Source organism: Leptopilina boulardi, unplaced genomic scaffold (genome assembly GCF_019393585.1).
Source record: "Leptopilina boulardi isolate dan_hultmark-lab unplaced genomic scaffold, ZJU_Lbou_2.1 LbouV2_110, whole genome shotgun sequence".
Lineage (NCBI taxonomy): Eukaryota > Metazoa > Arthropoda > Insecta > Hymenoptera > Figitidae > Leptopilina > Leptopilina boulardi.
The window spans coordinates 292,261-306,802 of record NW_026137653.1 but is presented as its reverse complement, the minus strand read 5'-3'; the positions used below and the strand labels follow the sequence as shown (position 1 = coordinate 306,802).

General features: G+C 28.2%; 2 protein-coding genes across 3 annotated transcripts in view; both read right to left on the bottom strand.

Annotated features, from left to right (window-relative positions):
- Positions 1 to 14,542, bottom strand: part of LOC127277661 (uncharacterized) — a 65,004-nt gene that overhangs the window by 34,849 nt on the left and 15,613 nt on the right. The gene's annotated exons all lie outside the window — the stretch shown is intronic.
- On the bottom strand, positions 661 to 14,196 carry LOC127277632 (uncharacterized). 2 transcript variants are annotated; one of them, XM_051298932.1, is made up of 5 exons: positions 13,921 to 14,196; positions 4,645 to 4,833; positions 4,218 to 4,360; positions 1,993 to 4,139; positions 661 to 1,732 (listed from the first exon to the last, which is right to left on the bottom strand). In XM_051298932.1, exons 2-5 carry the CDS (start codon positions 4,826 to 4,828, stop codon positions 1,669 to 1,671), a joined length of 2,538 nt encoding a protein of 845 aa, XP_051154889.1. In that variant the 5' UTR covers positions 4,829 to 4,833; positions 13,921 to 14,196; the 3' UTR covers positions 661 to 1,668. The 2 variants fall into 2 exon arrangements, with proteins under 2 accessions (XP_051154889.1, XP_051154898.1); XM_051298941.1 differs by having other exon boundaries at positions 1,955 to 4,139; positions 13,921 to 14,195.

The following is a 14,542-nucleotide window of genomic DNA, read 5'->3' as shown; positions in this document are numbered from 1 at the left end:
ACTTTCGCGTACAAGGAATGGGAAACCATGTTCCTTCCGCCTTTGATATTTTCCAAGGAATAAAAAAAAAAAAAAAAAAAATTGGTGACATGGCGTTAAACGAGCCGATGGGCAAGTACTGAGAAAATGTCGCTTAATACCCCACTATTAAGTAAATTAAACCAATTAAATCGAAATAAAATTTCCGGGCACAAGATATATATTATTGTTCATTTTACGATAATTGTTCATAAAAATTCTCATTTAAATAATGTCAATTAAATAAAAATTCACAATTTGGGAATAAAAAGCGTTGAAAATTTTTTTTTCTAAATTTCTGCAATATTCATAATTACTATAGTTTATAATATTATAATATAAATTATAACTATTTAAAAAATTAAAATGTTAGAAATAGGAGGAAATAAAAGAACGCGCCTGTTAGTATGCAACTGGCAATACTTCGATGTACGTAACAGTTCACTCGAGAGATAAGAAACTTTTTAAATGTGTAAAAATTATAAAAACATAAAAAATATAAAATACATACACAAAATATTCAATTAAATAATAAATGGTAAATTTTGAATAAAAAATTGCAATAAATTACATTTTGTAAAGAAAGCACATATAATAAATAGATAATTATATATAAATAGGTAATTAAAATTTTAAAATTAATTTTTTCTTTCAACAATACGACATTTATTTTAAATACACTTTTTTTTTGTACGATACGAACTAAAAATAAGACTACAATCTGTATCACAGCATTTATCAGGTAGACATTTCGAATGTCAGTCTTCGTAACTTAAAAAACTTAAGTTAATATTTACAAAAAAAAAAAAAAAAAAAAAAAATTAAGACAAAATCATTCGTATTAATTCTATATACCCAGTTAATATCAGAAGTAATCAATATCGCAGTTTAATTAATAACAACAAATGTTTTAACATAAAAACATGTTAATTGACAGCTGCGATGTTAGTTAAAAAAAAAAGAAAAGAAACCATATTTCAAAATTGTTAGCTTAGAGCATCTAACAGAAAATGGTATGAGTTCGTACACATCTATTTTTTTTTTGACAAAAAAAATAAGAAATAAACTAATATTAATATATCTCACAGAAAGTGAAAAAAAAACAATTCTTAAATCTATTTCTAATCATCTTTTAACTTAAAAAAAAAAGAAATTATCGGCTAAATTTCCAATTAAACTTCAAATCTTACAGTGAATTACAATTCATATATTGTAATGCACAAAATAAAGATCAAGTTAAACATTAAAGATGATTATAATATTTAAGATAACTTAATTTAGAATTTTTTCATTTCTGCAGATAATTACAATTTCATTTTTTTCATGTATATTGGCCGTATTCAATTATTCATGGAAATAAATTTTTAAATAATCAATTTTAAATATTAAATAAATGATACTGGATAATTTCGTCAAAATTATAAAAAAAAAAAATTAATTAATAAATCAATATCACATCTTTTTTTAACATAAACTAATAAGAAAATTCGCAAAATAATTTCATAGATTTAAATGTACATAATTTGTTATGTATAATAAATAAAAAATAAAAAAAAAAAAATAGAATTAAACTTAAAATTTTTGAGAATCTTCTTCTTGTAAATTATCCATTTTTTCAATTTCTCTCTCCTTCAAAGAAATCCCATCGAATTATTCTTCTCCACTTTCAATCAGTCTGTCTAGACAATCGTAGGATTTCGACTGAATGATGAAACTGTAACAAAAAATTTTTTTACATAAGTATTTGCAGAAAAATATAAACATTTTTTTTGTTAAAAAATTTTTTTGTTAATGCGAATGCAAATTAATTTTTATTAGTTATTAAAAATTAAAAATATGAATCGAAAATTAGTTAATTTGCATAAAGCGTTATTTACTTTTTTAAAAAAATAAAGAATTAGAGCAATTTGTTAATTAAGCAGGCGAAGCAACTAACCCAAAATTAATAAAAAGCAACTTCATCGTCTCAACAACCGTTTGTGTGTTGGATCTCTTCTTCCAACGTGGAGAATCATTTTTCCCGCTTTAACCGCCTTAAAAGTTTGTAGTGCCTTTCCATGTGTCATTCCTTCCATGGGAATTCCATTAATCGCCCGAATTTCATCACCAATTCTCAATGTTCCCTCATCTGCCGCTTGTCCACCTGCCATAATATCTTTCACGAAAATTCCCATATTTCCTTTATTACTATCTGATCCTCCAACAATTGAAAATCCAAGTTTCTTTGTTGTTCCTTTTTCCAATGAAATTGTTATTAAATCCATTGGTAAACTGGTAGCTCTTCTTGAATAAAGTGTTGCATTTGAATTACGTTTTTTTATATTTTGAAATTTTTTCATACCAGTTATTTTTTCCGTATTTTCTTGTATATTTTCTTCAGCAATTTTATCCATTGTTGTAATTGAAACATTTTTACCGTCTTTCCTTAAAGCACCAATTATTTGACAATTCATATTATCTTTTACTGTGGTTTTTAAATTTTCCATTATTATATCGTCTTTAATACAATTATCAGCTGAATCTTCCTTTTGTTGAGAAATTTCCTCATTACAAAAACTATCATCAAATGACATTTGTGATGAATCAAAAATTATTGATGAATCATCAATATTTTCATCACCCGCTAACCAAACGTGAGGATCACTTTTTGTTCTAACTATGGGATTTTCCATCCACGTTTCACCAAATTCAAATGTTGGTACTCGCGCTATTTGCAATTCAACTGGTCCAAAACAATTTCTTAATGCATTTCTTGCTTCAGCCTCGGACATTCCACGAATTCTTCGACCAGAAACACGTACAATTTCATCGCCAATTCTAAATAGATTTGATTTAGCCGCCTCTCCTTTTGGATCTAACATTGAAATAACATAAAATGGACGCACTGCTTCTTTTCTTTCCAAAAAAATACCTAAATTTCCCGGAATTTCAATCATCAACTTCATTGTTTTCAATTCTCGTCTAACAAGTTTTTGTGCTGACGATGGTGATTTTGTTGGTTGTGAATTTGAAAGACCTTTTCGTTTTAATTTTCTCTTGGGACTTTCAACAACTTCTGGTTCCATATCGGAGCGTGATCGTTTTGGATTATAGTATTGTATTGGAGTGGTCTCAACTTTTTGTAAATATTTCAACGATGGTGGAGTATCTCTACAAGGTGAAGCTGCATTATCCAAAAGACACGAAGTGGGAATATTTTTCCGTTGTTTACCCTTAGGTGTTCTAAATTGCATTTCTGAATTACGTAATTTTGTCGATTTTAAAGATTTACTTCTCACTGGAGATGCATCTCTCTTTGAAAAATCATTATTAGACGCAATGAATGTCATTGTAGTGGTACTTGATGAATTTAATGTATCATTATCAGCAATTAATGTTGTTTCATTCAATGTTTCATTATTTTTTAATGTCTCATCAGCATTTGAATTGTCAAATTTCTTGGAGGAATCAGATAAATCAACACCTTGATAGTCTTCAGATGTAATGGAGAATTTTCTTGGACTTGATTGACGAGTTGATTGTTCACCATCAGGTGAATCAGCTCCCGTTCTTGTACTATCGGAATCATAGCCACTCTCATCGTAACCAAGTTTCAAATTATTGAGCAAATCTTCGACACCGCCTGGCATTGCCGATTTCGGTCGTTCAGTTCTAACATTATTATTATTGCTAATATTTTCATTAGCATTGATGTCAATATTTCGTGGATTAAAAAGATTTCTCTTCACGCTACCACTTCTTGGTAAACATTTCAAATCAATTGACGATGCACTCACAGATCTTTGTGAAGATAAAAATCTCCTCGTTATTTCATCTTCTAATTTATCCAATTCTGGAACTTTATTTTGAAGATTCTGAATACTTTGACAAAGAACTTCTTTTCTTCTTCGAAGAGTATCGATATTATTACCGTTTATTATTTTCGAGTATTTTAATACTCCTTCACTATATGCCTTATCTATACGAAAATTAGATAAATCTTCCTCTTCAATTGTTACACTCTTCGATTTTTGTTCAGTTCTTTCAGTCTTTTCTGAACCGCGAATAAAATTTCTCAATGATTCAACACGAGAAATTCGTTTTGACTTCGGATGATCAGGTGACGGTGAAAAGTTTAATTTCTGCAAAAAAAGAAATTTATTTTTACAATTTTGTGATTCAAATTTTGTAAATTAAAAATTTTTTCTTCAAATTTATACCTTTTCATTGGAAACATCACCAAGACTTCTTCTATTCGGACTCCAACGTCGTCTTCTTCCCGATCCCGAAAGAATCTCCGAACTTTCCGATCTCTTCAGTTGATCAAATTTCCGACCTAATTTTCTACCCCAGGTTGATATTCCTAAAATTAATTAAAATTTTTAATGAAAATAATCTTTCGACAATTATATATATATATTCTTCCGGCTAAAGATTAACCAATTCTCATTAAATTTTAATCAGTTATAAAAACTTATCTATATATATTTCTGATGAGAGATTGTTCGCTAAACAACGGGAGTTTATTATTACACGAGAAAGCAGTAGACTGATGCATGAAAAATGTTCAAGATCCACGATAATAGATTAGGGAATTGGAATTAAAGAGAGAAATAAATATTGAATTTGTAACGAGAAAATAATTACCTTTACGAGCAGAAAAAGAGGACGAGGAAGAACTTGGTAATGTTCCATCTTCTTGTGATGATGTTGGTGATCCCACATCATCAATGTCACTTTTTGTTTCTCGAAGAACAAAATCCGGTGAAATCGACGTTGCCGATACCAATTCAGGGCTTGGATCTTCTGATCGTCTCTTGAATAATCGCATTCTGGCTGAAATATCAAAAATTAGCAAAATTAGTATATAGTAAAAAAAATCATTTATTGAAATTATCGTTTCGTTTTCGTTTATGTCCTCAAATAGAGGTTTAGATTATTTTTTAAACTTTTATGATTTTGAATAGTAAAAAAAAATATTTGCCACCCCAATTTTTTTGCGAATAAAAAATTTTCCATCGGTTTTTTTTTTTGAAAAGAAGGCAATAAAAACCTTATGGAATATAACTCAGATTTATGAGTTATGCGAATATATCCCTTTAGTTGTAACTGCTCGCGCGCGCAAAAGGATTCTCTCGATCCCGACAAAGATGAGAAAATTTTGCGTTGGTAGCAAATGTACTTGGGTTTTGAATAGCTATATAGGAGGGATAAGAATTCCTGGAGTTTAAGCAAGCCTCTATACAATCCCTCTGTCCACCCATAAGACATAGGAGTCTCTCTCCTACTTACGACCTACTATCACGAAACCACATTCGCTATATGGGTTTACGATGCAGTATTAATATATCTGGGTAGTGTACTTGCAATGGTATATAAATATCCTATCAGTTATTTTACACATATACACAAAGAATGAGTTTGTGTTGTATAGTGTTCTTGGCCTCGGGAGATATATAATATTGGAGAGCTCAACGATCGCTTTGCCTCGAGGGCAAATCTCGTAAGACTTCCTTCTTGGACTATGCAAAAACTCAACAAGCGCCAAACGGCCTTCGAAGCCAGTTTGCTTGCTTCGACCTCTTTCATCGTGAGGCTATTGGCTATCGAGTGTAGCTTAATTAATCAGATGCTTGAGTTTTATAATTTCACTCCTTCTTGCTTCCATTTTAAAACTATCGCTTCTTGCGAGAGACTCGATTTTCCTATATCAAGAAATTAGCGACACAATTTTTTTTTTTTTTTTTTTTGGACGAAGGCGTTGACCGTAAATTGCCACTTTCTTTTATAATATCGCTGATAGTGAACTTGAATTATTAGGGGAAAGTTGCAGATTGAACGGAAAATCAAGGTGAAATGTTCTTAAACTTTCTACAAATGTTATGATGAAGATAAAAAGTGATCAATATTTCTTGTACGAAAAATAATTTCAAAGAAATCGTGAAAATTTTAGAAAAAAATTTTTTTGTTCTAAATTGAAAAAAAATAGGAGTCCTTTTTATTAATTTTAGAAAAAAGAAATTAAATAACCAAAATTTTTAAAACTCGCTCAATAGAACAGGATGTGGAGACAAGGAAAAAAAGTCCTGCACTCAGAAAAAAGATTTCTTTTATAAAGTAACTTTTACTACTTTCAGAGTAAAACTGGACCAACTCGAAGTTTCTGCGCATCTCTGGCAATTTTTACTCCAAAAATAGTAAAATTTACTCTAGAAATAGTAAAACTTACTACAGAAATAATAAATTTTACTATTTTTGGAGTAAAAATTGCCAGAGATGCGCAGAAACTTCGAGTTGGTCCAGTTTTACTCTGAAAGTAGTAAAAATTACTTTTTCTTTTTCTCCGTGTATGTACCATTTTTTTTATATTTACCCAATTTTTTGGTTAGTTCAAACTTTAATTCAACTAAATATTTATTTGATCTAAATAACTGTTTGTTTTATTTTAATAAATTTTTTGAACAAAGAAAAATCCCTGCGTGAAAATTGCACTTGTATCTCAAATCACACAAGATTCTTCTGATTCGTGGCACGAAAAAAAAAAAAAAGATTCGCAACTTTACAAACAAGTCCAATTTAGATTCTAGCAGTGCGCGTATACCTTGGATATTTAGACTTGGAGCGAGACTATCGAGCTTATCTAATTTAAAGAAAACCAAATAAAGAAACTGTTTAACAATAATTTAAACTAATTCTCATTAGTAAAATTTCATTTTTTTTTAAAAAAAGTGATACGAGAACCACTTTAATATTGGCATCAAAATTTTAAAAAAAATTTTAATTTTGTTAATTCAAAAATAAATTTTTGTTTTAAAAAAAAAGTTCTATTTTTTTTCCTATAATATAAGAGCTCATTAATAAACTGTTAGCTAGTTTCAAATTACATGTGAAAAACTAACGACGACGACGACCCTCATTAAATATTTTTATCATTGGTAAAATCAGAGAGATATTAGACTTCTTTCAGCCCTTATAGAAGAAACGTTTAATTAAATCTTAAAAAGACACATAGTCTCTCTCACACACAAAGAACAATAAAAACCTTCATTAGTTTATCCAAGTAATTAAAAGTTTGCTGAAGCAAAAGACAGTTAACTGACCGAAAACATCCGCTAATCAAATCAACGCATTACGTGCGTAGAAAGCATTTTAATCGCGAAAAAACTAGAGCAAGTCGAATACCCCGGTTTCAAGACTTACGAGGTGCATCCAGGAAGTTGTGTATAGCGCAGATGCTAAAAATATATAACCCCTATGCTTCTATAAGAATTCCCAGCCAAAGTTTCTTTTTTTGAGTCTTCTTTCTAAAAACCAGATGACTCGTGTGTGTGTGATCCCGTGGGATTTCTTAACTTTCGCCAGAAATTTTCCCATATTTTATTTTTCTTTTCAAAACAATTTTTTTTGATCGAAAAAACAAAATTCTCCCACGATGAAAAATTTCAAATTTTTTGAAAATTTTCAAAATATTGCAAATAAGAATACTTTATTCATTCAAAAGGAATATATACGCACACGTAACGGTTTAAGATCATAGGTGATGGGAGATGCATTACAGTTAGTTATACTCTTGCGAGAGCTGATTTTTGAACCGCATTTAACTGGCGATATATAACTTAGAAAACCGTTCGCACGTGACTAACTTGAAACACAAAAGAAATAATTGGAGATGATACAATGATTAATAACCAATTTTGGTACATGAGTATAGAGATTAATGAAACTTTTATTCATATCTTAATCTTAAGGAACAATCGATAATTATTTTTGACTCAATATTACCATATGTTATAATTAAGTAAATTGACTCTTATTTTATAAAATTAGTCAATTAACCCATATTATATATACATATATTCATTATTTGGAATATAATAATTATTTATCCAATGATAGAACCTAAGGATATTTATTTGCAATTATTTTAATAGCGCGAGCGTCTAAAATTCATATGAATCTATCATGGATTAATTTACAAATTGAAAACTTGATTCACCGTACAAACCGGTTTTATCATCGGGTCATTGATTTTCAATTTTATATAAAATAACGATTTCTGTTTTTTAATAGTCGAAATTGATCCTGGTTTCATTATTTCTTTACTATTAATAGAGAAAACATTTTTTTTTATATATTTTGTTATAAACATATTTTTCTAAAAAAAATGTAATCAGAGGCAATTAAAAAGGTTACACTATAAAGAATAATGAGCAAAAAAAAAAGTTTATATGTATATTAACGGAAAAATAAAATCTCGAGAGTCACCTTCTGTATGCGAGAATCTGTGTCAAGACAAGAGAACACTCGAGGACGATCCTGGCAACAGTTTTACTTTCTACAAGATGGACTTTATAAATATAAAAAAAAAATTTAAAAAAAAACACGGAACAGCAAACTAACGACCGAAATATCGCGGCACAATTTTCTCACTCACATTCTCTATTACTTCGCGCGTACTATTAACTTCGTATTCACCGTTAAAACAGTACTTGAATCTTTATAAATATGCAATATAATGTAAATTATAAAATACGCAAAAAAACAAATGCTTCTCCCAGAGGGGAAAAATAGAAAATTAACCATCATAAATAAAGAAAATCTGTAATTATTAAAAAAATTACAAACAAAAGAAAGATTTGAAATAAATATTCTAGCATAAATTTTTATATGCGGGAAAAAAATTGTTGCGGTGGATAAAAAAAAGTAAGTCAATACAATAAATATTTGTTTTATCCCCAAGACAAATTCCGTGACTAATCATGCGAAATTACTTAATTCATTGTTACAACTTGTCAATAGTAAAATAGTCGCATTTATTTCTGCATTGAGAAATTTTACTCCCAACTTCTTTTTCATTTTACATTCTAAGCCTAAAGCTATCATTCGCCTCAATGCCATTTCAAAGAAGAGAAACACCTGTGTCTTGTATATTTTTAAAAAGCCGCGCTCATATAATATTAACTTTAAAGTGAAAATCTTCCGAGAGATTTTTGACACCGTTTTTTTAAGTATATACTTAAATAAAAAACAGTGTGAAAGATATTTTCATTATTTTAAATTCTATTTTTGAATGAAAAAATTCAAAAAAATATTTTTTTTTACAAAAGAGATTAAAATACATTTTCAAAATTTTATCACCTATACACACAAAAGATGGAAAATATTCTTGAATGAATTTAATTAAAAATTGTGGTGTACTTTTGAATATGTTCCAACAATTGTTCGATTCTTTATACGCGTGAGAATTTAAAGAATATAATATTCAAGAGCCAATAGAAGTTGAGAAAAAGAGAAAGAAAGAAAGATGGGGAAAGAGAACAATCAAGAGAACTGTAGGTTGGAACCCTGGCAATGAAGTACTATAGCAAACCGTAAGTTCGTACAAATGTAAACTCCAGGTAAAAGATTCTGGGATTACTTTCAGAAAACGAGGGTGGATCACTTGAAAAAAAAAATCCCTTTTTGCCTTACGACCTCAGAACTTATTTGTCTCGACCACTTTTATTTTCTTTTCACAAAATTTCAATATTCGCAGATCATTTTTCTTCCACTTTCTCTAAAATTTAAAACAGACTAAAATTTAAAACCGTGACATTTTTTTTTTTCAACCTTTCCTATGAATTATTAATTTTGCTATTCTATACTTATTTCAAAAAATAATAATCGAAAAAAAAATGAACTTTTTTTTTTTGCAAATAATTCCAAGTAACCTCATTTCGTAATAACGTGTGTGTGTCCTTTCAATGCCCTAAAATGGTAATAATTTTTTTTTTTTTCGCCAAAGGTAAAATGGGTGGCTCAATATTCCCCATACGAAATTCAAGTTAAATTTATGATACGATCAAAGAAGGGAAACTTGGATGCTGTACGTTCCAAGGCTAATTTTTTACGGCACTATACACTAATAAATATTCGAGTTAAAAAGACACTCTTCTTTGCAGGGGAAATAATAAATTCTCTGATTTAGTTTTGCTTTCGCGTAATAATTGAAAAATATGTAATATAAGAAAAATTATATTATCTAAGAGAGGATAAAATTACGCCAAGAAGGTATTGCATGACAAGGTTACATTCCTCTCTTTTAAAGAGCGATTTTCCACTTATCATTATTAAATAATTAAGAAGACTTAATTTATTTCTTAAAAAAAATAAACATATTCATTTATTTTTTTAAAAAAAAGAAAACTTTTATTTTTAAAAAAAATATTTTTCTGTTATTTTTATGAGAAATATTAGAAAGTAAAAATAATGGCAAAAATGGAAATATAACAAAGAAAAAGATAAGATATATATGATCTTTGAAGTTCGATGTCGAGCAAGATTCAATCTCGTTGAAGGATCTTTGATGGCTTTCTTTGATTTCTTTTCTTTTCCTCCTTCTTATATTCATCTCATTTTATTTTATTCACTTTTTTTCTGAATCCTAACCAGCATTGATCGACAAATCGAACATATATATAGAGTGATGCTGTGATTTCTGGACCAAACAGAAAGCTTTCTCTTATGTATTGATTGCAACATAAATGATCTTTTAACAACAATTAAAAGAATTTTAAAAGTCTCTCATCAAAAATATTACAATTAACTTATAATGACTGTTAATCAACGCCTGATCATTGCGAAACTTTTTCTCTTCTCTCATCATCATTATCGGAAGAAGAAGAAGAAGTATTATTAATAACACTCTATATGATAATGATGAAAGTGGAAGTTTAGTTTTAGAATTTAATACCCGCGGAGAGAGTCATTAAGATGGTCATTATTTCTTCTCAGATAATTACAATTTTTAACCCGTTTAATGTTGGGCCATAAGAAAAAGAAAAATTCTAGACAATATTTTCAATGAGGATGGAGGGGGGGGGTTTGCTTTCAAGAATCCAAGTTTATAGTTAGCTATTTCGTACCGGAAGAAATGAATATAGCATACTAATCGTCAATAAAGCGAATTCTATGTTACAAGGATATGATTAAAAACAGTTTCACTGACGGTTTTTCTTAATTAGTACGAGAAAATCGTTTACAAACTTATAAAGAGTAGACAAAAAGTCATTAAAATGATGTAAAATGTCTATTAGTTAACAATTGTTATTGCAAGAGACAAATTGAAAAAAAAACATGGAAAGTGAAAACAAAAAAGGCTTTTAGTGAATGCTTTCAAAAAAAAAAAAAATATTAGTCTATATATTTTAAGTCCCGATAATTATTATCTTTTAATTGAAATGCATATAAATTACATTTAGTTTCTCTTCTTAATCAGAATTAAAAAAAAAATTTACGACAGTTTTCACATATATTTATAACTAATATTGATATTTTCTCTCTGAAATGAATATTTTCTGAATCGATAACTCTTGATTAAATTGCTACTCTCTAAATTGATACTTAGCAAAAATTAACTGACCTTTTAAATTATAGAGTAGATTCTATCTTGTTCTTATTACAAACCTTTTATGTTTTCAATTCCCTTAGGAAAAAAAAGAAAAAGAAAAGAATTAGAAACATATATGGGAGTGCTAAATAACTATGGGAACATCTATACACTTTCCCATATCATTAATTCCCGCAATCAAGCGTAACTTGTGAACATGTTAAACAGACAGTGACGAGACAATAAAATTGTCAATAATGACAACTCCTTTTATGAACATCTAAATCTGATTCTTTCTAAATCACTATAATAATTGGTCCATATTTCAAACTTTTGCAATTAATTAAAAAGTTAAACCCATCAATTTAAATCCTATTGTCTTTTATAAACTAGAAAATTAACCAAATTGGAAAGAAATAGTCTCCAATAACTAAGGTAACAGTGTAGGAAGATTATTATTTTCTTTCAACTGTCCTTTATACATCTAAAAATACGTTGTCGTCATGTTTTTCCAACGGATAAAATCATGTTTTCAAGAAATCAAAATGGGGAAAAATTCAGTGAAGCTTAAAGAAACAAATTGACCCCGATTTTTTATGGTTCATAACCTCAACATCAGGTCAAAGCTTAACTAACAGATTTAACCCAAAACTATAACATATAGTATGTATTTGGTGATGTGTTTAGAGAGATAAATTTTGAACTATAAGGGAAAGGAAATCGAATCGCTAAGGTCTCGCGTTAACAAAAGCTTATAACTTTAAGGGGGAAGAGGAAAATTTTCAGGTAGAATTTCGTTTAAGGGAAAAATATATTGGACATAAGAAATTATTTTTGCCAGAGCTGAGTAAACGAATATTTCTTTTCAATATTCGGATATAAAAATCGTTACAAATTATCAATAATTTATTTTTATTATTAAAATCCCTTGAGAAATAGCTTGAGAACGAGAAATGTAAAAAAAATACATTGAAAACATTTTCTTTTATGAAAAGAAAGATTTTCAAATACAACAATTGGAAAATTCATTGTATTTTCTAAAATCAATTTTTTTTTTTGAGAAAATAGAAAAAACCATGAGGAAAAAATTTATTCTCCAATACCAAATTTTGATAAAATTATCGAATTTATGAAAAAAAAAATTATTAAATATACCAACTTTTGATAAAATTATCGAATTTATGAAAAAAAAAATATTAAATATCCAATTAAGAGGTCTTATTTCGAAGAAAAAAAATTTCCTATCTTAAAATAAAAATACACATCTGGAAAATTAATATTTTTGTCCGTTCTTCAAGGACAATATAAAATTTCTCGCTTCTCTTTCTTGTTGCAATTTTGAATGTCGGCGAGAAGTTGTAAAGTTTCACTTTGACAATAAATAATATTTCTGAAGGATAATTTTGGTTTTCTGAAATGGTTCTTGCTTTTGTATTTACAAGTCCCGAACAAGTTCTGTCTGCGACGAAGGACAATGGATTTTGAGTGAGAGTATATAAGGGCCTTGTTGACCCAGGTAGCAACGCCCAAGTAATAAACTTTTAAGATGGCCTCTGGATATAAACAGAAACTAAATACCAAATTTGAATTTTGGAATATTACAAACATATGATGAAAACGTGTAAATTTTCACTCACTGAGAATTATAAATATAAACCCCAAAAAGTGGGCCTTCCCCAAATATGTATTCTTTTTTTTTTTTTATATATACACATATTTGTAAAACAGATTTTGCAAAGGGATCCATAAATATTTAAAATAAATATAATAAAATTCTAATGTAGAAAATAAATAAAACCATAAATTTCAATAAAAAAAGAATAAATTAAAAAAAAAAACATTTTAATAAAATATTAATTCTTCATTGAAGTGATAAAAATAATGTTTAAAAAAATAAAGAGCTGGAAAAATTTTTAATTGCGAAACAATTAAAAGATTATTTAAAATCTAAAATACATTCTCGTTGTTCTTCATTATTAATAATTAATAATAATAATAATAATAATTGAGAATATTTGAAATTATCTCATGTCAATTGATTAAAAAGTAGAGAAAAATTAATTGACTATAATATATTTCTTTGAAAAATGCGATGATAAAGAGTTGGAAGATTCACATTTTTCAAGGTTGAAAGATCTTCGGCGTCTTTTATTGCGGTTCAATTCTCAGTGTACACGCATTATATTTGAAGGACATAAACATTTGAAACATAATTTCAATGGGTTATCAACAGTAATACAAAAATGAAAACAAAACACAATGATGAAAACAAATACAAAAATTTTCAGTTCAATGAAAAGTTTTACCAATTTCTTCATAGAATAAAAAATAAGAAAAATTAAAAAAAAATGTAAAACTGACATTGTCAATAATATTATATTATAATATTACAATTTACTTTTCGTTCTTTTATTGAGAAAAAAAACGCGCGATATTTTTAAAATAAAGGAGGCCAATGCATTTCTATCTCCACCTCAATAAATGGAACGAAAAGTAAAGCGTGAATTATTCCAAATTTGGAAAAAAAAATTACGTAAATAGATGGAGAAACTTACCTCTAAGAAAGGTTAGCTTTCAGACTCGTACATAATCCAGATAAACTTTTCAGCAAAAAAAAAAATCACTTTTTTTTTAGAAAAACTCAAAAAAATAAATAAAAAAAAAAAGGAGACTTTTGCACAAAATAGTTTCACTGATCACAATATTTTTTTTTTGTTGTTGCTATTGTTGATAAATAAGAAAAATTTAGACGAATAAACGGACGACACTACTACCACGTGTTGCTAGTCGAGCACTTCTCTTGCGACTGAGTTGTGTGTCGAATTGTGTCCAATTCTCGCTCAGTGCCTCAGCAGAGATACACGTGGGCCGAAGGGTAGGGGGTTCATTAGACAGGGTCGACATTCAGTGAATAGAAAAAATAAAACCCTCACTAAATTAACCGAACACACTTATATCTTTGATGAAAACTATTTCCCATGCTTATCAGTTGTAAATCACAGCGGGTCTAATCAACCACAAATCAGTGGCGAAATTGCTTTCGCAAAAAAAAAAAAAAAAACAAAAATTATCTTCAGACTCATAAAAAAAAATCTTTTATTCGAAAAAAAAGATAAAACTAAAATGTAAAAATATTTAAAATTATTTTTTTATAAACATTATTCATATACTCTCTAA

What these genes read in the sequence shown, in the direction of transcription:
- LOC127277632 (XM_051298932.1), bottom strand. Translation starts at nt 4,828, where the DNA reads ATGCGATTATTCAAGAGACGATCAGAAGATCCAAGCCCTGAATTGGTA. An exon ending in CTCTTTTTCTGCTCGTAAAG is followed by an intron (nt 4,361 to 4,644) that starts GTAATTATTTTC and finishes AATTAATTTTAG; the next exon opens with GAATATCAACCTGGGGTAGA. An exon ending in AGAGATCCAACACACAAACG is followed by an intron (nt 1,733 to 1,992) that starts GTTGTTGAGACG and finishes TTTTTGTTACAG; the next exon opens with TTTCATCATTCAGTCGAAAT.